Source organism: Etheostoma spectabile, chromosome 14, assembly GCF_008692095.1.
Source record: "Etheostoma spectabile isolate EspeVRDwgs_2016 chromosome 14, UIUC_Espe_1.0, whole genome shotgun sequence".
Lineage (NCBI taxonomy): Eukaryota > Metazoa > Chordata > Actinopteri > Perciformes > Percidae > Etheostoma > Etheostoma spectabile.
The window spans coordinates 13,684,999-13,711,658 of record NC_045746.1 but is presented as its reverse complement, the minus strand read 5'-3'; the positions used below and the strand labels follow the sequence as shown (position 1 = coordinate 13,711,658).

Sequence of the window (26,660 nt, the reverse complement as noted above, 5' to 3'; positions counted from 1 at the left end):
CTCGTATGTGTCCTCATACCTGGCAAATAAAGCTGATTCTGATTCTGATTTAGAGACCTGAATCTTTGTTTATATAACACCTATTAAATGATTTTGGCAAAAACAAATTTACCAAAAAAATTAGAAATATGGTTATTTTAGAAAACTAACTGCTGTAGTACAACCAGCAGTGGGCCTTCTATGTGTCTAGCCCTTTTAGAGAGCTGAATCGTCATTTATATGACACCTATTAAATGGTTTTGAAAAAACAAATTCAAATTCAAGCTTATTTTTTAAAAGTAGGTGCTGTAGTACAACTACCATTAGACAAGTAATAATTAATTTAATCAGCTAATTAATGAATATTTTTGTGGTATCTCTTTGCGGTGTTTTAATTTGTAGACGGTCCCTAAGCTCTGGTCTCTCCACTGGCTGCTCGAACAGACCAATGTTATTTCTCCAGATTGAAGGACTGTTCGTTTGGATGAAAATGAGTTTGTAGCTCCTTATCAACCTTACTATGATAGGAAAGATAAGTCGTGTTTGATTTAACAACATTTCGCTATAGAGTAATTGATCCCGGAAGTTTGAATCAGTGAATGGCTTTCTAACTTTACCGAAGTGGTAAACTGAGTGCAGAAAAGAGTTTCAGAAACTAACTAGTTATGTTTTATATTAACATTTAAGGTTGCTGTTGTATTCTAAGTATGTGTCATGTAGGCCAAAAGTTAACATTACTTATATTATTACTTACATTATGTATAAATCCTTTTTTTCTTTCTTAAGCTTATTGCCTTTTTAAGAGCAGTACTTAGATCAAATGGGGCTCAAAGGGCCACTTCAATGTCCTGTGGCACTCTTCAGGCTTTGCGACAGAAAAGCAATACTGCATACTTCTATAGAATATAACTTTTCCTTGAGGATTGGAAATTTACCGTCCATGTCCAACACCTTCTTTTGAATAAAATAAAACGCTTCTAACATGTTACTGGTATTTATTTAAGCACAAAACAAACTGCCACAACTGTTCAACAAATCAAGCCTTTAATGGCATGTGTATTTGTTTACATGTGGTGTCATTTCAGCAGTCCTGCTTTACATGCCACTTGTACTTTAAGAAAGAGAGACTGTAGCTCTAAGTTTGGATACATGTCAAGAGAATAGTTAGTAGGTACGAGTGAGAACAGACATCGTGAAAGAAGACACAGTAGCTTGACCTTTACCCTCAACATTTTATGGTAACACAGCCACTTCGCCAGATATGTCTTTGCCTTTGAAAACATGCATTAATATGCAAGTGAAGCTGCCTGTACTTACATATTTTTGTAAGCTGCCAAGAGTCTGAATGGTGCTTTACACAAACCTTTGGACTTACATATATAAAGATTGACACTGAAACACCAGACTGCTGAAATAAAATGATTATAGTGTCAGTTTCCTGTATTACATCAACTGTGAAACATGGGCTTTTGCAATTCTGTGCTTGCTGACTACTTGTCTGTGTACACATTCTTCTGCTGGTCTAGTCTTGACATGTGTGTCCTAGCACTCAGTGAGGAACCCTCTATTATGTCCTCGCTCTAAATGCTCATTCCTTCCTTACCATCTTCCTTATCCACCTTTCTCTGTTTAATACTACATTATCCCCACTTTTTTCTATCCTGTTTCTCTTTTTGTACTTGCTCCTGTTTCTCCTCTATACAATTTTCTCCTCTTACTTATTTTTCAATCATCCTTCCTTCTAACAGTTTGTTCTTTACTCCGTGCTCTTTGTTCTACTCATGCTTACCTGATGAAGTGCCTAGGTTTTTTACACTGCCCTTTGAGCAGTCGGCCAATACCTTAAAACCTAAATTTCAACACAATCACAACTCTTTAATTGGCTGGCGCAGTTGTAGGACCAAGCATTAGACTACTGGATGTGATTCATTTATTTATAAGACAGTAGGGCTAGGAATTAATTGCTACTACAGTACACAATACATTTTAATGTTTTGAAAGTTCTGCAACATGAAAAAATATATAAATGTTTCATTGCATAGTGGGTATTCAACACTATCATGTCAAATCTGTAATTTGCTCAGTAGGGAGGGAATGTAAAGAGCTTGATCAGTTCTAAAAATCATCAATAAAACTGTTGACTTTATGTTACCATACAGCTGTCACGTCCTCCAAGAGTCTCTCTTGAGCTCAGCCAGTGGCTACAGCAACTACAGAGGAATTCTCAACTGGTGTGTTGTCATGTTGGTGAGTAACACTGCATGTTCAGAGTGGAAAGTTGTACTGCACTGTGACTTTCACAAACTACATACCACTAGAAATATAGACCTTGACACTTGGAACAAAGAAACTAATCAAAATACTGAATGAAAATATAACGGGCAATTTATAATTTTCTCTTTCTTGTCTTGATGTTGCCTCAAATTACAGTGTCTGTGGCCTTTTTGTATATCAATACATCGTTTGTTTTGTAAATTATCAGAAGAGGGATTATTATGAGACAGTTACATGTTCTTCTACTTGTCTCTCACTGTCACGCACACTCAGTTATGGACTTTATGTCAGCTGTCTTTGTGGTTCAGGTATACCTATAAGGAATATTATCAGGATTGAAGTGACAGTTCATAAGTTGAGCATGCACTGAAGAAAAAAGTATGAATATCAATGCAGTGGGAGAATTTTAATAGAGATTATAGGGTGAAAAAGCATGAAGAATCTGTGAACACATACAAATATAAGTGTTGGATTTTTAGTGTCGTCTTTAATTTGATCCACATCATTGAGTATTATGTGTTTTTGTTTTTTTTTATAAATCCTTGGTTTTAATGGTCCCACGTTTTAATGAACAATTAACATCACTTACATGCCTGATGGATGTTTTCTTACAGTATCTTATGCTCAAAGCAGAGTCAGCATGCTCGGGCCAATTAAGTTGTTTCTCATTCTGAAATTCTAAAATAAAACATGAACCCAAAGATTAATCTTCGAGCAGGGACCTTTTTTATTTATAGCTCTGAAAAAAACATCTGTGCATGCCAGCTTATGCACATAAATCTTACAGTGAGCTTGCTAGTAGTACATACTGAGAAGAATAACTTTGAAGCAGCAACAGTAGTGCCCTTCTGTTTTTTTTCCAAATCAAGCCTAATTTTGCAGTTCTGTGACAAGATTAATTCCATCTTTGAAAGTTCATTTTATTTTGACGAGCACATCTTCTACTTTATGGTCACCAGGGATGGCTGACATCGCTCAGTTCAGACTGTTTTTAGGAAGCCTTCAGGATTAGGCAGTAAGAGTGTAAAGTGGAACCGTCTGTGTGTTTAGAAGCTTAGCTGTGTAATTTATCCTCGATAACCAGGACCGTCAGCTGGATGTATATGTATATATATATATATATATATATATATATATATATATATATATACTTTCTTAATTTTTACACTTTAAATGTTGAAGACAGTTGTTTAGAATTACTAATTAAACTCATGCACAACTTAAAATATAGGTAGTTGGCAAAATAATAAAAGAAACCAATAGTTGTCTATAGAGCAGCTACGCTTCTTTTAATTCTCTTTAAGTGCTTGTGAAGTGAAGTGTACATGTTTGTGATTGATATCAGTCTGATGTTGTTGTACATGAATTTCTTAATGTTGGGAGGATGAATAAAAGTGTATGCTGCATCGCGTAACTGGGAAATCCATGAAAGGTTTGCCTTAATGTGGGTGTTCATGGAAGCACTCTCAATTTTCCTGTTTCTTACACAAGCCAGTATTAGCATGTAATAACAAATGACAATGGCATACAGCATCCAAGTTGTCTTTGGTCTGTAGGCATACGCTTCAAAGCTCTTATTGGAAAGACACACACAAAATGTTAAGCAAATTTCAATTAGTGCTAAAACATCTGTGCTAGTGAACCAACAAAAGCATTAGGGTTTTAAGATGCTGTACCTTGTTCAGTGTGGCTGGATGATATAGAGGTAGTCAGACAGTGAAGATATTTGGCATAAGACACAATGTTGATCCTTGACAGGCAAAAACATACCATTGTTCCCTCTGATGTACAGCCAAACAGACCATGTGAGCCGCTTAAATGACCACAAGGACAGCGCATAGCAAAGCAAATCAGCCAGCTCTAAGTTTGTTATCACACTTGATACATTATACCAAGGTATATTAAGGGAACAACTTTTTTGTAATATGAATACAAACTGGCTATGAAGATATAGAACACATATGCAGCTTTAGTCTTAGCTGTTTGTCTAAATAAAACTTCTAAACGGAAGACCTCGGCCAATGTAAAATGTTTAATAATTCAATCTGTGTTGGCGCCAGTTCTCTTAGGTTAGCTTTGTATGTCAGGGTAAAGTTCAGCCAATCCATGCAACTATTTCTATTTTTAAACTTAGCAAATTGGATATGTCTCTCCTATCCAGAGGACACTGAGATGCAACATAGGTTCATTACTGAAACTATATCATCATTTCATCTTGTTCAAGCAGTATCATAATTGTCGACATTACAGATTATTCAAGGTAATATAAGTGGTAGTCATACAGTAGGTTGTACATTTTGTATTGTACAATTATTCAAATAGAAAAGAAAAAAAAATCTATTGTCTTATTAGTTTTATTACTGAGGAAACATAATGATTATTAAGACAATATAACAACTGTAATCTGTGGGTGCTAAAAAATGAGATTCAACAAATCAAAAAGAGATGGATTTTGGAATTATTCCTACAAAATAACATTCCTGAGTTTGTGCAATGCAATGGATATTACTGAGTATAAAAACAGATTGCAGAAAAACCTCCTCCTCCTGCAATTACGGCTAGACAGAACTGGTTCTTTACCCGGCAGCCTAGGTTCAGTTAATATACCCCCTGTTGAAGTGTCTTTTAGCCAGAAAGTGAATTGCTGCCATCTCCCATGGGGTTGTTCTGTATCTGACTTTGTACACTGACCCCTCTCTTAAGAAACATTTATTGCAAAATTTGATTTTGCAATGTTCTCTATTAATGCTCTAGAGAGGACACTGTCCCAATAATCGTGTTCTACGTGCTGGCCCTCTCTTGTCACACTGCTGCAGGATCTTATTGTGTGGCATACCCTCACTGTCCTCATTATCTTCACCGTCTCTATAACTCATGTACTAAACACACCATAATTATCACAAAAATGAGGGTGAGTAGTTATCTCAGAAAACTCAGATAACTGATGGCTGGGTTAAAACTGTACTCGGACCTTGAACTTTAACACATAAATACAATGATAAACCCAATTGATCTGACACTTTTTAACAGAGTAAGCAGCAGCAGGGTGTGACAGGTATCAAGGTGTACAGTATGAAATGAATCTTATCTACAAATCCTGTAGATATGAGCATTTAGCTTTATATTGCATGTAATGCTATTTCAGTAAGTTGCTCTGCATAAAAACAGCTCTCCCACAGGACAGTGACTCTTTAAAGGGGCTATACTTGATATTCAGAACATTAATATAGCAGGAAATATCTTTTTGCTGTGTAAAAATATATTGTCTTGGGCAGAGAATAAATTCACACTCTGTGTGTGTGTGTGTGTGTTTTATGTTTTTTGTGTAATCTCATTTTCTGTGTTATTTGTTTTCATATCCGGTCAGGCCGCACATGCATGTTAGTGGCCTGTGCCTCAGTATAAGCCACTGAGGGTCGTGACAACTTGCTGTATTTGACAAGTTGGGGAAACAGCCTCTAAGAGCCATGTGGAGGCAATCCCAGACAACTTTTATTTTGAATATGTAGTACAGCCCCTCTGTTCTTGCTTTGAATACATACTCATTCAACACATACAAACAAACACCTCAAAATCTGCAGACTAATCATTAGCAGAGCAGTGTTGGAAGAGAAAATGATATCAACAGTGTGAATTTCCCCATTGTGGGATTAATAAAGGATTTTTTAATCTTTAAATTTGAATCTTGATAAGCCAGATCTTTAGCAGGGAGCTAGAAATATATATTTGGGTAAACAACGCCCAGATTAAAGCAACACTAGAGAACTTTTCCCGATTCGGTCCCCCTACAGGTTGGAAGCAGTATTGTCCCATTATGTCTGATTCAAACTACAAATCTGCTACTTGAACTGCTGTGGACGTTTTACCAGTTTTTGGTTACCAGCGTCCTCTTCTACACTACAACTGATCAGTTTATCCAGCCTGGAGGTTTCCTTTTGGATATGCTGCTGCTGCTGCTGCCGCCGCCCCCTCCCCCCTCCCCCCAGCACACCACAGTGTAGAAGAGGACGCTGGTAACCAAAAACTGGTAAAACGTCCACAGCAGTTCAGGGAGCAGATTTGTAGTTTGAATCCACTTCTACCCGGGGTGAGGAGGAAATGGGGTGAAAGAGGACAGAACAGGAAGGAAGGGAAGGAGTGGTAGCCACTCTTTCACTGTGCAATTAAGTAATTAATAATCTACTTGCATACATACCTAGACACTCTAGCATAAATTATCAGTTAAGAGCAGTTAAAGGTGTTTTTATAGGTTTTATTGTTATTGTGATTTTTATACTGTTTTCTCTCTGTACTGTATTACCTTGTTTGTAAGCTGCTGAAAACTGCTGCTGGAAATTTCAATTTCCTTGCGGGAGTCATGCCAAAAGGATCAATAAAGAGAAGTCAAAGTCTATAGCCGGTAGAGAGCCTCAAAGTGAATGGAGAAGTGTCGTTCACCCTGTTACGAGTTGATGAATCACTGAAACGATTTTGGAAACATTATTTTAAGTTTAAAAAAAAAAGTTCTTTAGTGTTGCTTTAAGTGAATGGCCAGATGCAAAACAGCCTTGTTGATACTGTGAACTCAATATCTCCTGGTGTCCTCTCTTTCAGGTGCTAAGTAATGCACGCCTCTTCTTAGAAAACATTATAAAGTAAGTATGCATCTACACACACAAACCTACATTGATGTAATGTATATACAAGCATGGGCTGTTACAACTCACTCCCATTTGGTTATACAACTGGCCATCTCCGCTAATCTTCTACTTCACTATTTTATTACATTACATTAATTTTAAACTCAGAGAAAGGAACAAATGTACTTAGGAATCGTTATTGTTTTTTTTCTATAGAATTGTTTCTATAGAATTAAGACATAAGTAAGTGCCAGCATGGTATGTCCAGGTATAGCTTGAAATATTATAATTTCATATTAAATTAGATAGAAAACAGTTTCTTTGTTAGTTGACAATCCTGGGGCGTTTATTCCATTGTTATAGATCACACTGCTGTTATGAAGAGAGGTTTCTTCATAACATTAACCGCACCAGGCATTTACGTTACCACATCAGTTTTAAACTTTAAACTCAATATCACATTTTCAGCCTTAAAGAAACCTTTTAAAAAATGATACCTGCTGGAATCAGTCATTTTATTTTTTCTCTTCTCTAATGTAGGTATGGTATCTTGGTGGACCCTATTCAAGTAGTGTCTCTCTTCTTGAAGGACCCCTATAGCTGGCCGGCAGCTTGCCTCATTATTGGTATGGAGCATTTATTTTACTGCCCAATGTCTTCTAAACAGATGTTGAATGACTCACAGCCAATTGTCCTTCTGTGACCTCAGGATTAGCAAACAGGTGTTGTACCTGTAATTCCTGTACTTAAACCCGGGAGCATTTGTCTCTTTCACTGTAACACAAAGGGTGATTGTTGACTGTAATAAAATCTCTCCATGTGCCAAATAGCTGATCTGATACAGCATCATTTTTTGCGTGAGCTCCTTTGCTGAACATTCTAGCACAGCAGTTATTGGTTATTAAGGTTGCCTTCTGACATTGTTAATTTTCTGGCAACAACCAGCTTTATCAAAGCAGTAAAACAAGTTCATACAAAGGTGAATGAACATTGTTGTCCTAAGCAGTGATGGGAACTGGCCTGCAGGGTAACAATAGAACAATCAATCTGAATAAAATGCTGCTATTTGGAGGAAAATACTGGACTTTTAGCAGCTGCCTGTGGACCATCATGTTTGACAAAATCAGTATTCACCACCAGTTTTCAGTTTCTGTGGTTAAGTATGTGGTTGAGTAATAAAATAAAATCAACATCCTACTGTGGTTCCCATCTATGTGCTGCTGTAGCTGACAAGTCTGTTGTTTGTCTGTGTTTCAGTGTCAAATGTGTTCATCTTAACAGCCTTGTACACAGAAAGGCGTCTGGCTGTGGTGAGTGCTTACAATTCTGTCAAATACATTCTCCTAGTTGCAACATTTGATTTTACTATTGTGGACACTGCAAATTTTGCTTTATTTTCTTTAATTTGTTTGCCTTTGTAAGCTTTGGTTATGCATAAACCACCTTAATTTGGATTTGGAAGGATGACCTTATAATGTTGTTTAGGGATTTTGTGGAACATATTGCTGCACCGTTTGATGAGAGTGTAGGTTTGTTTTTAATGTATTATTCAGGGTTCTCCATTCAAGGATGTTACACATCCTAGATTCTGTATCACAGCACTCTCTTTTTACCTACTCATAAGTCTGATAAGAATATCACTCCTGGTTTAGATTAGATTACATATCCTCTAAAACGCTTCCACAAATGTAATATTGTACCTGTAGAAAGCACATTAGATCTAGTGTTGCACAGTGAAAAAGCTGTGATTCTCTGGTTAAAGGAAAAAGTAATGAAAGTATATCCTCATTCACAGATGAAATGTTTTACAGTGACAAGACAATTTTCTTGTTTTACTTTCATCATTCCTAGGGTACCATTACCCAAATGACAGGACTGATTATTCACATTTTTAACCTGACGTCCATGTTGATCTTCCCTTCAGCCACTGTACTCATTGTGACCTCCATGACCCCAGGTACATACTAAATATATACATGTTGATTACATGGCATTTCAAATAAGAATAAATGCGTGTGCATTTGGATGCTAGCACAAGAAAATGGCAAAAATCACTATTTAAAAACTAATATCATCTACACACACGTGCACACACCAAAGAGTTCCTTTTTATCTGTCTTTCATTGCTCCTAGTTAAGTGTGTGTCTGTGTGTGTGTGTCTGTGTCTGTGTCTGTGTGTGTGTCAGTGGGTGGTGTACTTTCCCTAGGAATCTACACAGTGCTGTTTCTCAAGCTGTACTCGTACCAAGACACCAATAGGTGGTGTCGAGAAATCCGACAAGCAAAAGCCAAGAGACTAACGCGGTCATACTCATGTAAGTATAATACGGAGCCCTCCTGGGGTCAGCGGAGAAAAAAAAACTAAACCGTTTAGTTTTCTTTTTTAACAAAGTGTGCGCACAGATTAAAAATCTGTGCTCTCGGTTTAACAAACTGTGCGCACAGATTCATAACAGTCCGTGCTCACGGTTTAATAAACGTGAGCAAAGTTGGAAAGATATTCACAGATTCAAACTTCTGGGATCAGTTACTCTATAGCAAAATGATATTAAATCACAAATGACCCATCTTCCCAAATGTAGTAAGGTTAACAATGAGCTACAAACAAATTTTTATCAGAACGAGCCATCCTCCTTCTGGAGAAATAACATTGGTCTCTAGTAGCAGCCGGTGGTGCTTACACGTATACTACAACACTGACACAAAAATATTTATTAATTTAATGATTAAATAAGGTAGCACTACGTTTTAACAAAGTGCCGTAGTACATTAGAGGAGACAAGTTATAATTAAGGTAAGAATATATATAGAATATCTTTCCTATTTTGCTCATGTTTAGAGCACGGATTATGAATCTGTACGCACTGTTTATTAAACCGTGCGCACGGTTTAGTTGTTTTTTTCTCAGCTGACCCCAGGAGGGCTCTGTAGTATATCAACACACACACAAACTGTTAATTAAATATTATCTAGATTATGAGTACGCACACACGTAAAATACAGTACAAAGGCAGTGATATGAGGTGCTCTTGAGCAGGGCACTTATCCCCAGAGTTGCTCCAATGGAGCTACTTAGTTCAGATTAGCAGTAAGCCTAACATGGCTAAAGAACTAAAGGTTTAAAAATAGACTCATATACTCAAATATTAGTGCACACTTAAAGGAGAATTCCGGTCAATTTCAACATGTAGCTCTGTTTTTTTTTAAATTTGTAATGCTGTCAGTAGCGAGACAAATGAAACCTATTGGTGCTGTCTACACCGAGTTATCCTCCTGCTTCATTCTGCACCCAACAGGCTTAAACAGGGCAAGTTTTAAACTTGGTTTTAGCCTCTAAACATGCTCAACATGTCATTACCAGTCCTTATCCATGTGAACACAGTGAATCTAACTGCAGTAGATGTGACGGAAAGGCATAAAAGTTGTGACAATCGACTAGTGTGGACTTCACTTGAAAACAGGAAATAAACAGGTATGGATTAACACAACTTTTATGCCTTTCTGTCACATCCACCGCAGTCAAATTCACTCTGTTCCCTTGGAAATAATAACTGCACATGGCTAAGCACTGGTAAGGAGATTTTAAACATGTTTAGAGGCTAAAAACATGTTTAAAAACACGTTTAAAACTTGCCCTTGCCTGATGGGTGCTGACTGTAGCAGGAGGATAACACAGTGTAGGCAGCACCAATTGTTTTCATTTGTCTCACTACTGAAAGCACTATAAATAAATAAAAAAAATAAAAAAAACAGAGTTACATGTTGAAGTTGACCAGAATTGTCCTTTAACAGGATGATGATGTTGTTGTTGTTGCTTTTTATAACTATGCTGCTACTACCATCTAGTGGTGACATGAAAGACTGCAGCTTTTGGCAAATTAAGTGGTGTGTTTTGAACAGCTGTTATCACTTATACCTTTTTCACACCAACTACCAGGGTTGGGCTATGGTTGTCTGAACAGGTTTCAACCCTCCTTTTTGAAATTCAAACCAAGCCAGTCAACTTGGGTATATGCCTGGTCATGACAATTCAGAAATCACCTGGGTCACAACCCGGGAGCATTGCATAACAGTTACCTTAAGTGCTAGAAATGGTTCTCAAAGAAGGGTCTGGGGACCCCCAGGGATCCTTAAGGGGGTTCCAGGGGGTCCCCAGCAAAAAGTGAAATAATTAATTTTCACTATAATTCCATCCATAATTAACACAATGACGGAATCATGACTATTTTGGCCGTGGCTTTCATAGACTTTTTGTAAAACAAAAATCCTATCAGATGGGGACCCTTGGACAAAATCTAATCAAATGGGGGTCCGTGGTCTAATTTCTGTCAGTTTGGAGGTCCTTGATGTCAAAACGTTTGATAACCACTGCTCTAGCCCATCCATATCCCAGCTGAACTAAAAGTGTAGCTACTTGAATCTGTCATTGTACAGTAGAGAGAGAAATAAAGCTTTCTTTGATTGTTCTACAGTGATTATTTCCTAAAGCCGGAATAAATAACAAACACTTATCAGACCTCCTCTGCATATTTATAGCTTAGCTGGACAATTAGGTTACGCTATTATAACATTTCTCTTTGTTTGATTAAAAGTAAAGTTGGGCTTTGCTGTTTGCTTCTTGACTCATTTTAAAAAAAGACAGAAAAAATAGAGATTCTCGCTACCCAGCAGCCGCACTGAACTGCAGACTAGAGATTTGCGTCTCGTCCAAGAGAGAGGGATTAAGAGTGTTGGTGGCAAGAAAATTAAACAAAACTTATTTTCATAGGTTTAAGTTCTAACACTGTGTTTTACAGGCAGTTTTGCAACTGTTCCACTGTAATTTCCAACCAGTCACATAATTCGCCCGCCCCGCCCGCTAGCTCGCTACATGGGTCGTGAAGCCAAGTAGATCAAGGAGGATTACCCCATTCAAACACACAGTCTACCTGGGTAAAACCCTAATTGAGCCATTGGTGTGAAAGGGGTTTAGTGTGTTTTGAAGCTATTCTAATCTTTAATGCAATTGGATGTCTTTATTTCTTAGCTGTAGGAGCTAGAATAAATTGACAGCACACACAGAAATCCAACATGCTCTTTGTCTGTTGTATTTATAATGTCATTTGGTGGCTTGTTGTAAAAAAACATGGGTATAGTTGGTGTATAAAAGACATAAAATGAGTTAATTACCATCTCCATTTTTTTGCATGCGTGTGCATTTCAGGTCCATCTGTGGCCCAATCCAAAGGTTCAGCAGTTCACACTCATGTCTTCTACCCAGGCAACCTCACCCACAGAGGTAGCAATAACGGCTGTATAGTTTGTAAAACAACAAAACAATTTAATGATAAACATCCCAAAATAAACATTTTGTTTCTTTGTTTGTCTGTAGACATGTACTACTTTGTCTTCGCCCCAACTCTCTGCTACGAGCTCAACTTCCCACGGTCACCTCGAATACGCATAAGGTTCCTGATGAGAAGACTTTTTGAAATGGTGAGAGGGAACTTATTGTATATGTTCTTGATGTAAACTGAGATGGTGGAAAACAGACATGCATGTTAAATCTTTTTCCCTTTTGACTCACTCTTTCTTGTAGCTTTTCTTCATGCAACTGTTGGTGGGACTGATACAGCAGGTATGTTGAACATAGACTATACTCTGCACACACACATTGAAAAAAACTAAGTTTAACACAAAGTAATTTAAATCTCACCACTCAAACAATGCAAAGCAATTTTCATTTGTGTCTTTCAGTGGATGGTTCCCACCATACAGAACTCAATGAAACCATTCCAGGTGCGTACACACAAATGCACAACTGTACTGTATATGAAGATAAATAGCTCTCATGAGAGCAAAAAGCAATGGATCATAGACTATAATTGATTTTGTCTAAAAGCTCTAGTGGGTAGTTTCTGTCGCCCCCATGACAAACTCTAAGCAATGACAACACTGCTGGCGCATCCACATGATGCAAGCCTTTGGTGATCGTGCACCACCCCTGCTCCACGCGCTTAACACGTCTAATCAAGGAAGACACAGAGGATTAAAAAAACATGGACACTTCAGAAGAGGTTATTATCTTGTCAAATTCATTTCCTTGATTCTGATATGAAGACGAGACACGTGTAACTCGACATCTCACATTTACCAACAAAACATACTGCAAAAGACCGTCCTGCCAACATGTATATATATTTTAACATCAATGTACACTGTAATGTTTTTTCATTCTAATGTCGCTGAAAGCAGTTACGGTTTCAATCCTGTCAGCTTGCTGCAGCATGCGGGGCTGCTGCTCTGTTCCCCCCGTGACTGACACACTCACACACACACATAAACACACACAATCACACACAGTGAACGCAGGAAGAACCGCAGATGAGATGTACAGGATGACGTAAATTGAGGACAGTTACATTATTGTAGGTGCAATGATAAGTTAAAGTTCAATAAGTACTTTATCAAACCCTAAGCATGTCTGTCCCAGCCCAGGAAATTATACCTTTAAGTTGGATTATCAAGGCAGGCCCCCCTACTACAGCACATGATGACGGAGCAATGTCCACGAGTAGGCTACCATGAATAGGACATAGAGGATAGGATCATAGAGACACAGGAATTCTTGTTTTTCACCTTTTATGAGGCAAAAAAACTGGCTGGTAAAAAGTGGATTTTTAAATCTGCCACTGTGGCAGGTGGTCAAAAAAGTTAACTTCAGGCCCTGCTCAGCGTTGAGCTAAAATGCATCACTCAAGCTTCTGCCCACAAATGTCACCTGACTACACCCTTTTAGATTAGATCATACTTTATTCATCCCACAGTGGGGAAATTTCTCTTTTGTAGACATAGCCATACTGAGAAAAACAGAGAGAGTTTTGTGGAGCTTATAGGCTTAATAGCTTTGTATCAACTCATTTGGCATTGGCTTGAACAGACGTTCATTAATAAAATAGTTGTGCACTATAGCTTTAAGGGCGTAACATTGTTAATTAGGAAATGTCATTGTTTGTGTCTTTCACAGGAAATGGACTTTTCTAGGATGGTGGAGCGTCTCCTAAAGTTAGCTGTGAGTATTATGACGTTCTCGAGCGACGCTAGATGGAATAATGTCCAGTCATAATGTAGCACCTCTAACCTGAAATAGAAATAAAATCAATTACCTAGGCTCTGAGCAGTAGTTGACAAGACTGACGAGGAGTTACTTTTGAAACGGAACAGCTGGCAAGTTCACAATCACTGCAGCACACTGTTCATCTTGTATTAAAAAATACCACAAAAATAAAATAATGCTCTTTTGTTTAAAAAATAAATAGAAACACTGAAATACATTGTCTTTGAAAAATAGAAAAAGTCAATCTACCTGGGTAGTAAACCAAAAACACATTCAAGTGTTCCTTATCTGGAATCCAGTATTCGAAATCCGGATGCGAATCCGTTAAGTCACTCCCCGACACAGCGGGATGTTGCTCACTGGGACAGCCTCGGCATCAAAGTTGGAATGGTTTGGAACCAAACTAAATCCAGGATCCAAAAACAATCTGTATGTAACAGTAAAGAATAGATTAAAAAAAAAAAACACAATAATTATGATTTCTATCTCATTTTCCATATATGGTACCGTATTTACTTTTCTTTTCCCAATAAACCAGTTACACATTTAAAACCATTAGCTATGGTTTAGAGAACTGTTAACTGTGCTCCATACAAGTCTGTTTGACTAGAGACCATAGTTTGCATTGGCAAAGAAAAAACGATACATAACTAAACAATAGCATTTCCACATTTATTTTACTTTACAATAAATGTTTCTTCAAGGATTAATGCATTGTTATATCATTACATGATGAAATGTATGCTATTAAGTGTAAACATCAAATGAATGCAACGTTAATTCCCAATTAGTAACTTCACTTCAGTTAAAAACACATTTAGAACATCGTACTTCTAAATACTCTGTTCAGCAAAACATAAAAATCACGCACAATGAACCAAGTGCAATATATAAACACAGTGAAATACTCTCATGTCACTCTGATTTGTTTGTTTTTTAAGTAGCATGAGATCGTAAAACCTAAAATTTGTTCACTGATAGCATCACCTCATTTTAGCTAGCAATGTGTTAAGCTAATGAGCACGTTGAGACAACAGAAACTCACCTGAGGGTTTAGCAGGAAAATAAGGTGGAAAACAGGAAAAAACTTCTCACACAATGCAGTACTCATGTTACTAGTAAAAGATTTTCTTATCTACACAACTCTTGATAAAAATTGACAAGCTCTTACTTTATTTCGATCTATTTTCGCCACATGAATTAGAGCTTTTTTCTTGTGCAACTTAATGGAACGAAGCATCTCTCATGACCGATGTAACAACCGCACTAGTGAGCCCTCTGCTGGCATTATGTACCTTGACACTCAAATAGTTAACCCTTTAGTGACAGCATATTCTATATGGGTTACAATAACCTTATAATGAAACATAAATAAAGACAATGAAAAAAAAACACCACTTATACCACTTACTATTGCATATTGAACTATGAGGTTGTCTCTCGATAACTGTCTCACATGTGTTTAAGGACTTTGTGTATTAGAGGGAAGGTAGCAACATGGCAACCTTAAGCCTCTTTCCGACCAAGTAGTTACAGGAACGTAGCTATGGGAACAGTGCACTTCTTAACAGTTCTACTAACTACTCTCCCCCAAAACCGGTTTTGTCATTTGCATTTGTACTGACCAAGTGGCCGTAGGAACTGGTAGGAGGGGTAAGGGCGTGACGCAAACAAGGCAACAGTCTTTTTAGCGTCGTCACTTGACTTTAGCGCCACACACAAACCCCCATTTGCGCTAGCTCACCAGAGATTTTAACATTTCTTATGGATCCCTCCTGGTTCCTCCGCACCTCCTCGGTGGCGTGCAGGGCCAGCAGAAAAATTGTTAAAGGAACGTTATGTTCTAGGAACTGCAAAAATCCCTCCGGTCGGAAAGCCGCTGTTGTGGGACCTTACCAACCTGGACAACTTTCCTAAAATCTACCTTGACTCTCCTCTCCCAGGTCCCTAACCATCTGATATGGTTAATATTCTTCTATTGGTTTTTCCACTCTTCTATGAACTTTGTGGCAGAGCTGTTGCAGTTTGGAGACAGAGAGTTCTACAAAGACTGGTGGTAAGCAGAAGTAACATTTAATCACACATGTACACAGCTAAACATTTGGATCACAACTAATAAAAACAGGCACATATGTTGAGGGTGTCCATATAAAGTGTGTTCCTTTTAAGTTGCAGGGTAATGTGTCACAAATCTAACAGGAATAAAAGTGTATTTATTTAAATATGTAGTCAACATTCAGAACACCCAGTGGTCTTGAAAACAAATATTCAAACTGTACGATTTTTGTTCATTTCAGGAACTCTGAGACTGTCACATATTTCTGGGCCAATTGGAATATCCCGGTTCACAAGTGGTGTCTGAGGTGAGCAGAAAATTTTTCACTTTTTTCAGCATTGACACCATTTTAATATTTTTGGCTTCACATTTTCATTGTAGTCTGTATGAAATTGTGTACATTGTGTGTTACAGACACTTCTATAAGCCAATGTTGAAGAAGGGGGTCAACAAGTTTCTGGCTCAAACCGCCGTCTTCATGATGTCTGCCTTTTTCCATGAGGTAAACCAACAGCATTAAGTCTCATGAGACACAATTACTAAAGTCTACATATCTGCTAATTTAACCTCAAAACAGCTGTCATTTTTAATTATGGTCTGTACATCAAGTGGCCTGTTGGACAGTTGTTAGCTGACAGCTGTAAGGTGCGAAAAATGGATTGCTAAAGCTAAAAATAAAAAGATTGCATCTGAGTTATGAGTGTGCAACTCTTCCCTCCTTGCATTTATACATTTTGAATATATATATATATATTTATTTATTTATTTTAAGTTCTGTGTCTGATTTATTGTAATTCTGTCTTTCTTCAGTACCTGGTGAGTATTCCTCTGAAGATGTTCCGACTGTGGGCCTTTATGGGAATGATGGCTCAGGTAAGACACATTGAACCGTCCATCATTTTCTCTCCTCTGCTGTAGACAAACACACTTTGACCTCTGAACTTCTCTTCAGGTTCCTCTGGCTTGGTTTGTAGGTCGTTTCCTGAATGGAAACTATGGCAACGCCGCCGTGTGGATGTCACTCATCATTGGCCAGCCTGTCGCTGTGTTGATGTATGTCCATGACTACTATGTCATTCATTATGGGAACACTACGTAGCACCAGACAAGCTCACACACACCACACACACACACACACACACCACACACACACAACACAAACACACCCACACAACACACACACACACACACACACACACACACACACACACACACACACACACCTGCCTGCAGGACAACTAAAGGGACTTTAAAGGAAAGCCCTCTTAATATGAACTTGTCAGTGAAAAGCAGCAACAGCAGGAATTTGACTTGTTGATTTTTGCACTAAAGAGAAATTAACCATAGTATTGTCAGGAAATGATTGTGACATAAGAAGTACTTGCTATAAAGCGGTATTCCACTTTAATAGGGCAAACATACATTTGTAGTCAGCCTCCTGTATTCGCAAACCTCGGGATTCACTATCACCACACACTCTTAATATCGGTTTCTAGCACTGGACATTTCAACGTCAAACAAATGATCCTGGACCCAAAGTGAAGTAGCATTTGGATTTATGTTGGAATTGATTCCTCACTGTTAATTTGTAAGGAGTATGATTTTTATCTTGAACAGATTAAGCTAAACAAAAGTAATGTGTGGTGCTAAGGTTTCCCAAAGTGGTCAATATTGGTGGTTGATGATTCAGGAGCTCAAAGGTTAGGTGAAATTTCCTCAACTTTAAAAGCAATTTACTGAATTTCGAATTGGAAACACTGCGTGTAACCAAGCACTTCTCAAGGTCTGGGAAATGTGCACACTTTTGTGTGCAATAAAATGAATGAACCTGCCGAGTAAGCAAAAGCCAGAAGAAGATCCTGCCTCCACAGAGCTAATGTAAAAAAAAATTGTTGTAGTTTTTTTCATGTATCCAAAGACAACAAAGAAATGGGGAAGCCAGATAAACTCTTTGTTTTACCGAGTTAAGGCTTAAAAATGGCAATTTAGGATGTCTCCAGGTCTTAAAAAATGACCACAGTGAGTTTTTTTACGTACATTCTACATATGATTCCCTCTTTTTGATGCAGCGCAGTTCTTGAGTATTAAATAAATTTATAATAAAAGGATTTCTAAACAAAAATGGTTAAAAACAGGAAACTGCAAGAAAAGAAGCTGAAAAGTTTGTGACCTTATTTGTAGTCGTGGACCTCCAGGCAGCCTCTCGTCCTCTGTCTCTCAACTCCAGACATCATCAATGCAAGCTCGAAGTGTAACAGGACATGCTACATGTGCGTTATTTGTCTGTTATTTGCTTTAGTGTCTTTTTGTGTTCTGATTTGACTTATCAGATGGTTTATTTTATACTTTGTCTGCAGTTTTGCTGTGCCAAATTATAATTTGTTTTATTTTTTATATCAATGATTTAATGCAGTAGTTGATTTACTGATTTGAACCAATGAATGTTTGCACTTTAAAGAGATGCATGCTGTTGACTAAAGCAATAGAGTTCTATTAAGGTATTTAAGTTATATCAATCGTGTAAGGAAAATATGGTTAAAATAATTTGTATGTTTTGTAATTACCTTGTGGACATTGTGTTGTTGTATAAGATTAGCTCAATGTGATTCAAAGCAGCTGCGGTGGCAATGAGTTTTAAACAACCTTTTCATGCCACAGGTTTTTCCGTATATAAATTCTAGAGCCTATTTCTTGGTTTGACCTGATTTAAAAAACACTATTATAATAATTGCCATATAATAAGAGGCTGTATGTTATTTTACTTTTTGTATGTGTTAATCTGCTTTACAAATACAGTGACAGTTGACTGATCATGATGAACTAGAGCCTTTTCATTCCTAATTGGTCACATTTCAGGGAAAATGTTGTTAAAGAATAACACCAGTTATCAAAAAGACTGTGTTGGCATTCCTTATTGAAATTTACAAGTGCCTGCTGTAAAAATAATTTAAAACTCAGAATGTAAAACTATTGTTTTACATGAAAAAGACAGAGGCCAAATACTTCCTTAACCTTATTCTATGTAGCGAATAGATTCACAATGCATCATACTTGGCAACTGCCCGCAGTTAAATGCAATGTTGACTTTAAAGCAATATTTTTTTTCTGTTAAATCGTCATCACCTCAGCTCGAGATGGGACTGTTAAAACTCCTGAGAATATCTTGCATCTCCTGGTTCATTTGTTTTGTGTGATTTTATTCACCTGAAGCCTATTACTTCTTGTTTTCACATTATTACGGCACTGTGTGTGCTCTTGGAATACAAGTTCAAAATGCTTAAGATGTAGCTTTAAAAGTTGAACTGTCTTTAGATGTTTTGGGATGATTGTTCGATGAAACATGTAGTAAAATGAATGTATGACTGATCTGTTCATACAGTACACAGAAATCCAAAGTAAAACGTGTTTCGAGAATGCAAATCATTTTTTATAGCCTTTCACTTGATTTGTGTTAATTGATAAAGATTTATATTTGATGAATGAATCGTCTATTTTTCTTTATTTAAAAAAAAACAAGGGCCTTAATTTTTATTCGCAGGTAACAGAGGAATATCCTGAAATTCCTGGTTTGTTGCCAGCACATAAGATGGCTACTGGGCAATGTGTTTTCTAGACTGAAACTATTGCGTCTAGAAAACAGATTCAACCCCTTAAGTCGGCATTGAAAACGGAGGACAGAGAAGTCCATTAAAAAAATTTACTGTGCAGAGAGCAACATAAAACAGCACTCAAAAGTCATAGTTTCAAGATTACAATATTGCAAAGTTTTTAAGTTCATTGTATGTTTACACTCAGAGAATCTGAAAGCTAAACGCCACATCATCATGTCTGGGGGAACAGTGCAGGGTGAGCATCTCTACTGCTGAAAGAAACACACAAACGTCAAAGTGTTAGGCAAATATCTATCAAAGATAGAATATTTCCATTTGTAAAACATACTTTATCGTGCGACATAATCATGTGGTTATATGTAGCGCAAGTTTGCGTTCACCTTTGCTTTCTGGTTCTGGACAGGCAGGTAGAGTTTAAACTCGGCTGGGAGCTCATCCTCGGCGTACAGTCTGTCTGAGAAATATACTCTCCTTATTCGACAGTTAGCATGGATCTGAAATGAAAAGAGGTCAAACATAAGCAACAGAAAGTGGTTTACAGTTAACCAGAGACGGTTTAGAACCGAGACGCCCCAACTTAGAGTAGCTTCCTGTATCACTACCACGCCTCGTTAGGAAACTAGCGACAGGTCCTGAAACTAAAATTGCATTTTTCAAACTGACACAAATGTACTTTGTTCCAGGCCTATTTCTGTCTCAGGACCAAACTCTTGTGAGATCTGGCAACACAGATGAGCTAACATCAACTAAGGTTCATGAACGCCCAAACAAAATTAATCTCTGTGATGCTAAATATGTCTTTTAGCTGTGTAAATATCTCACGTTAGCAAAAGAAAATACTAATAAATAATACAAATACAACTTTTCATCCATACACATGGATCACTACACTTTCAAACGAGGCAACGCCCCTTTAGGACAGTGATTCCCAAAGTGGCGGTCGGGACCCACAGGGGGGTCGCGAGCCAGAGAAGGGGGGTCTCAAGTTGATTTCCAGAAATAAAATAAAAATTTAAAAACGATTAGAAGTAGCATTTGTTAGCCATGATTTTAACACAAGATAAAACTGTTGTTATTTTGTGTGTTATTTTGTGTTGTCAATATGCTCGTGTTTGGATACACCTATAGTGCGTGCGTGGTTGCGCAAAATGTTTTTATACGTTTATAGTGGGGGGGGGGGGGGGGGGGTCGCAAGTCACTTGCAAAGTTACTTTGGGGGTCGTGGGCTGAAAGTTTTGTGAACCCCTGCTTTAGGAGACAGAAGGGTGTACAATTTCATACTATTGGCGTTGCTTAAAAAGTGCTATCTTTAGTTTAGGGGATCTTTGAGTTAACTAGTGCAAGTAGCATCTGGAGACAGCTGGTTCCTGGACCATCTCTGTGCACTAACCTGTACACGCAGCGTCTCAATGTAATTGGTCCCGTAGGCCCTCCTGGTGAAGTCCGACAGGTTGAACTGAATCTGGTTCCAGCCATCATCCAGCCTCATAGGCATGGTGCAGATAAATGGCTTCACTCGAGTCGTGCTTTGATAGTTACTCGCCCGAAACCGCCGGCGAACGTTTTTATCATCTAACACCTAAAAGTTGGAAAAGATTGGAATAAAGGCATTAGTGACCATGAATCCTTACACACATGTAATGTATGTTGTGTGCATATACGCAAGAGTTGTTTTTATCTAAAGGAATGCTCAACCTACCTGGACTTCAAAGGTGAAATACTTCTTAAGATTTTTGATGATCATAACAAGAAAAGGAAGCTTGATGCCCAATGTCTTCTTGGGGTCTGCGGGACATGTTATATATGTGGTACTGCAGGGAGTAAAAGAAATAAAAAGTCAAGGGGGATGAATGAGGGTGACTAGAGCTTGAATGAGAATCAGATACAAACTCACCTGACATTTGTCCCCTCCACTTCCAACACCAGTGAGTGGATGTCATTGTCTGTGATTCTCTTGATATGTCCATTCCTCACCTAAGGACACACAGAGTTTTTATTAAGGTTTATACGAAGAAATCAAGTTATATCTCACTGGTAAAGGTCGAAGATATAATCAATGATGACATCTATTATGCAGATAGATTTCTATTATCGTATATGCTGGCCATGTCAGCTGATCATATTTGAATCTTTAACATAATAATATTAGTATATGGAATATAGCCAAAACATTTTACATCTTGTTGTCTTGTTGGGTGTTAGCGAGCCTCACACTTTTAACAAACAGTCTTAAACAAATGTTATCCTCCAACTGTTACTGCTGTGTACCTGTTGCTTGGTAACAGCACATGTCGGCCCACCGTGTATCTTGCTATAATTACCGCTAACGTTACTATATTTAAGAATCAGTGAGAACTCGGTGCTTTCTAAACTGAAAAGGCAAGATTAATTTTAATACACATTTGCATATTCTATCAGCCCCACAAGTCCCCTATTCCATCCTGAGCAACAGTGGTGCTTTGATCACTACTGTAATCTGTGTTTAGTTTCAAAATATCAACAACAGGAAATGGTAAAGTAAACTGGGAAGAGAGCTGGCGTAACATAATTGAATAACTTAATCAGAGAGATTCCCTTACTTTGCTGGAGACGATTAACCCCATTTGTCAAATTATATATGTAATATTGCGTAACGTTAACTAACACAAGCTCAAGTAGCTGTTTAAAACATTGCATCCAAAACACACTTTGTCAGAGAGGAGTTGTAATATCATCCATTTTAATGTTAAGCCCCAGACACATCAGACACATAGTGTTAACGCAAACGAGATAGCTTTAGCACGGCTAGCTAGCTAGCTAAGGAAGCTACATTGGGCTCATAGCATTCATTCAGAATCGCTGCTCACCTTTTTATCCCATATCTGAAGTGGTTTGCTGCCAATGCTGTATAAAATGGACAAGAATCCGCTTTGAAACGTGTTTTTAAACATCTTCTCAGAGCTTAGTCCACAGTTGTTAGCACGTGTTTACGTATTCCAACTAAAACTGTTGCTGGCTAACAAACGTTACGTTTGTTTACAGATTTGGTTTCCGTTCCCAACGCAACCTGTTCCGTGTGGTACAAAATAACCAGTTCCGCTGCCGGAAAATTTAAAACGTTTCAGTTAAATAAAATTCAGACTTCTCGTGTACTGTAGCTAGCTAATATCCCCACGCGTCCTTACTTAGAAACATTGATGTTTTAAGAGAACACGTAAAAAATAAAAAAGTAGGCACCCCTTCATTGTTTTGGTGTTGCTAGGGAATAGAAGCGTTTGACATTCTTCACGTCGGTTCTTAAATAGTGACGCATCTCGCTCGCCATGACAACAGAAAGCCGGACCAATGAATTCGTGACGGCATCTTTAATCAGTGCTCGGTGGTATGGGCTGAAGTAATTCCAATAATTAGCCTATTTATAAGCTATGTTCACATTTGTTGTATAGACTAGCTATATTATCATGAAAGGATAATACGCAAAGTACACAAAATTTCAAATGATCAAGTGATTGTTTATCTAATTTCCAAAAAAACATTGAAGTTGTTTCAGATGACATTTGTGAAATATTTTCTACAAACTTTTTTTTTAAAAACACAATTGCATGTCACAGTAACTTCATTTAACCCTTTTTCATCTCAATATTGACTTATTGCTTAGCAAAAGACATACAGAACACATATAGTTTTATAGCGACTTTAATATTCTTTAAATATGGAAGATATTAGCTTCATTATTCCTAGTTGAAGATGCTCTACAAAACCTACACCACAAATCTCTGCTTCATTTGGGAAGGTCCTTAAATGCACCTCTGCTCTTTGTCAATGCACAGCAATTAGTACTTCACTTCCATAAAGTTGTGGAGACAAAAGGCCTTCAAATTATTGTCAAAACCGTTGCAGTAGAAACAGAAGTATTCTGACCTTTAATCCCTAGTTTGGATGCTATGCTTAGCATAATGAAGTTTCTTTTCATTTGATCTTTTCCGGCTGGTTAAGGCTTGCAACTTTCAAACTCTATCCAAGCAAAGACAACCAAGCAATGCTACTTTAGACATTTTCTCAGACTCTAGAAAGCTCTTTCAGACCCACAGAAGACTTTTGTTGTGCACTAGTAAATTGACTTTTAGAGGTTAAACTGTTGGAGTGCCCCTTTAATTAAAAAAGACAACAATTCAACAGTCTCCAGAAATAGACTGCTCACATACAACTATATGTCAGCACTCCATTCACCCACTAAATCCCCCTAAAGTGTCAAATAGGACATCCTTCCTCTCCGTCTCCAGCACTGTAAACAAGCCGGGCAGGGATAGATATACGACAATGTTTTCAAACATTTGAACAAGCCAAGAAACGTTCAATCAAACATTAGCCAGAACCTTCGCAAAATGACATCACCAGAAATGCAACATAAATCCAAAGTTCCTTATTAGTTTCACATGAAGTGAAGATAATTTAATGCACTAGCATTTGGGCCAGGTATGTGCTAAGGCAGTCTGTTTGACAGTTTGACATGTACTGTTCACAGCTGCACACATGCACCTGGACACACACACACACACACACACACACACACACACACACACACACACACTCTCTCTCTTTCTCTCTCTCTCTCTCTCTCTCTCTCTCTCTCGCTCCGGAGTGGTGGCCACCTCTCTAGTTGTTTATGTCAGTGTGGTTTACAAGGTGCTGCTTTACTCCAAATAGAATGTCTCTGTTAAAATAAATGTGAAATATGTCCTCTACCCCCCCTTCTCTTCTCTAATTGAGTCTGGTATTTATACACAGACAAAAAGAGTTGGGGAAAGACTTTGCTCCCCTTTAAACCCTTTCAGTAGGGGACCACCCCAGAGGTTTAAATAAACCTATTTGAGTAAAATAGTCCATTCTGGTGTCTCCTTCCTTTTGCTTCCCAAAGATAAGATGCTGTTTCTGTGTCTTCATTTTTGCACATTTATTTCTAGTCACTAAGTCAACTGTTATTTCACATCCTGTTATTCCCAATCCAATCATTAAATGTCTTCACTAATCTATAATATACATGCCAATCTACCTACACCTTGACTTTCTGCCTGTCTTTCTGCCAGTTTCTTTTCTGCCTTTTTGGACACTACGGCCCCATATGTTCTCAACATCTATCTATCTATCTATCTATCTATCTATCTATCTATCTATCTATCTATCTATCTATCTATCTATCTATCAAGAGTGGAGGAATGGAGAGATGAATGGAGAGAAAAGTAAGGTTACAGTAAAATAAGGAGAAAGAAAGCAGGAGAGGTGGAAGAAGATGAGGATAGAAGGAAGCAACCAGAGAGGAAGACTATTCTATACTTTACTGTATTCTAATTTGAAAGAGTAAGAGATGAAGAGGAGGTCCAGCTTTCTCATTATACACTCGGCTCTGCTGGAGGAATTGTCTTGTGCAGAGGTGTTCACATCCCATCTCTCTACTCATTCTACTCTGTCTACTAACCGGCTACTGAAAGAAGAAAGAACACGGGAAGAAAGAAGAAATAGACTTTCAGCAACTCTGTAATTTTATCATAAGGATACATACATCCAAACAAAATAAATTGTGGGTTGATCTACTGGAAGAAGGCATTTTCAGTCTTTCTTTGACTTCACAAGGTAGGCTATGATTGAGAAACATATTTTCTAACCTGTTAAGTGATCATATGTTTTTTCTTATTTTCTTCAGACAAAAAAACGAGAATTAAAATGCTGCATTATAGCTAATATTACACAAGGCACTGGATGCATTAAACCTAAGGGTCATACTGTTACAATATTTGAAGCAACATATTTACAATACTTTGCCAACACCATTTAATCACAGCTGTGCTTCTCTCACCTATATGTTATACGCAGGTCAATTTTGATGGGACATTATGTGAAAACAGGAGCTTTCATTAATTAAAGATTACCTTAAATCAATTTTACAGTTCTGTCAAAAATTGTTGTGATTTACTGATTTGAGGTTTAGGTTACAGCAAGCTTCGGAGATTTGATAGTTGCTTTTATATGATCCAATCTTAGCACTTAAATGTGCTGGGGGCTGGATAACAATAATCTGCACAATTTTTTTATTATACTGTACATGAACATGCCATGTCAAAAAAATGTCTGAATCAGGAATCAGAAAGCACCATGTAAGAATGTTTTATCCAGCTGTCTATGTGATGATGAAGAGTGGAAAGACCATCCTCGGCAGGACGTGTCAACAGATAGGAGCTCATCCGTCTCTGGTATTTATAAGGAAAAGAAAGACATTTTTAAGGGTCTGTAAAAAAAAAAAAAAAAGACTTGGAACAATAAGTCACAGAACTGTGATTAAGGGAGAATCCATTTGGCGATCTGCCTTGTTTTTGGAGAAGAATTTACAAAGTCCAAATTGAAAGAGGGGTAAAAGCATTCACTTAGGTGTCAATCAGTGGAAATTTCATTCAAATCCATCAAATTAAATCAAATTTCCTCATTTAAAGTAATTGACATTTGTTGAAATACTTATTTTAGAATTCTTGTATTTATCATAGTAACTTATATTTAAGTGATCATTGCCCTGGTAGTCAAACGTTTTAAGGGTTAGCTGCTCATAATGATCATGACTTTTAATTGACTATCCAAAACATGCTAACACAACTTGACTGTGACAGGAAAAGATGTGTTTAATGTGAAATAGAAAATAATTAACGTTGTACACAAATTAACGTTAAAAGGGCAATGTAATATATGTTTGGTGAACTGTCTCTCCATTCCTGTCTTATATATATATTTAAGTAGGAGCTAAACACACAGAAAAGCCAAGATGATGTATGATGATGTATGAGCATTAAAGTTCATTATCGTTTCACAAATCAATCACTCCAACTGCTGATGAAGACCATGTAATAAAGTTCTTGTGTTGTGATGGCTTTGTCAAACTACTGCACAACGTATTTGGGCATTGCATCTTGAAAGTTACAAAACGCATTTATTGACACATTACAACTTTTCTTCATTACTAGCTTACCACTTCAGATGCAAGTCTTAGTTTTCACCATTTA

General features: G+C 37.6%; 2 protein-coding genes across 3 annotated transcripts in view; one reads left to right on the top strand and one right to left on the bottom strand.

Moving 5' to 3' along the window:
- dgat1a (diacylglycerol O-acyltransferase 1a) overlaps window positions 1-19,500 on the top strand; it is a 21,347-nt gene extending 1,847 nt beyond the window's left edge. Inside the window, exons 2-17 of the mRNA XM_032535509.1 lie at window positions 2,139-2,226; window positions 6,847-6,887; window positions 7,413-7,498; window positions 8,130-8,182; window positions 8,724-8,829; window positions 9,059-9,187; window positions 12,076-12,150; window positions 12,244-12,347; window positions 12,451-12,489; window positions 12,609-12,650; window positions 13,879-13,923; window positions 15,912-16,024; window positions 16,266-16,331; window positions 16,439-16,526; window positions 16,835-16,897; window positions 16,977-19,500. Coding sequence (XP_032391400.1) covers window positions 2,139-2,226; window positions 6,847-6,887; window positions 7,413-7,498; window positions 8,130-8,182; window positions 8,724-8,829; window positions 9,059-9,187; window positions 12,076-12,150; window positions 12,244-12,347; window positions 12,451-12,489; window positions 12,609-12,650; window positions 13,879-13,923; window positions 15,912-16,024; window positions 16,266-16,331; window positions 16,439-16,526; window positions 16,835-16,897; window positions 16,977-17,123 — 1,285 coding nt within the window. The 3' untranslated portion in view covers window positions 17,124-19,500. The remainder of the gene's footprint in view (window positions 1-2,138; window positions 2,227-6,846; window positions 6,888-7,412; window positions 7,499-8,129; window positions 8,183-8,723; window positions 8,830-9,058; window positions 9,188-12,075; window positions 12,151-12,243; window positions 12,348-12,450; window positions 12,490-12,608; window positions 12,651-13,878; window positions 13,924-15,911; window positions 16,025-16,265; window positions 16,332-16,438; window positions 16,527-16,834; window positions 16,898-16,976) is intronic.
- Window positions 18,859-22,893, bottom strand: cfap20 (cilia and flagella associated protein 20). 2 transcript variants are annotated; one of them, XM_032535555.1, is made up of 6 exons: window positions 22,482-22,893; window positions 21,530-21,609; window positions 21,335-21,446; window positions 21,026-21,214; window positions 20,016-20,129; window positions 18,859-19,883 (listed from the first exon to the last, which is right to left on the bottom strand). In XM_032535555.1, the coding sequence occupies exons 1-6, from the start codon at window positions 22,563-22,565 to the stop codon at window positions 19,881-19,883; spliced, it is 582 nt and encodes a 193-aa protein (XP_032391446.1). In that variant the 5' UTR covers window positions 22,566-22,893; the 3' UTR covers window positions 18,859-19,880. The 2 variants fall into 2 exon arrangements, with proteins under 2 accessions (XP_032391446.1, XP_032391445.1); XM_032535554.1 differs by having other exon boundaries at window positions 18,859-19,886; window positions 22,482-22,892.
- Between the last annotated feature and the right edge of the window lie 3,767 nt (window positions 22,894-26,660).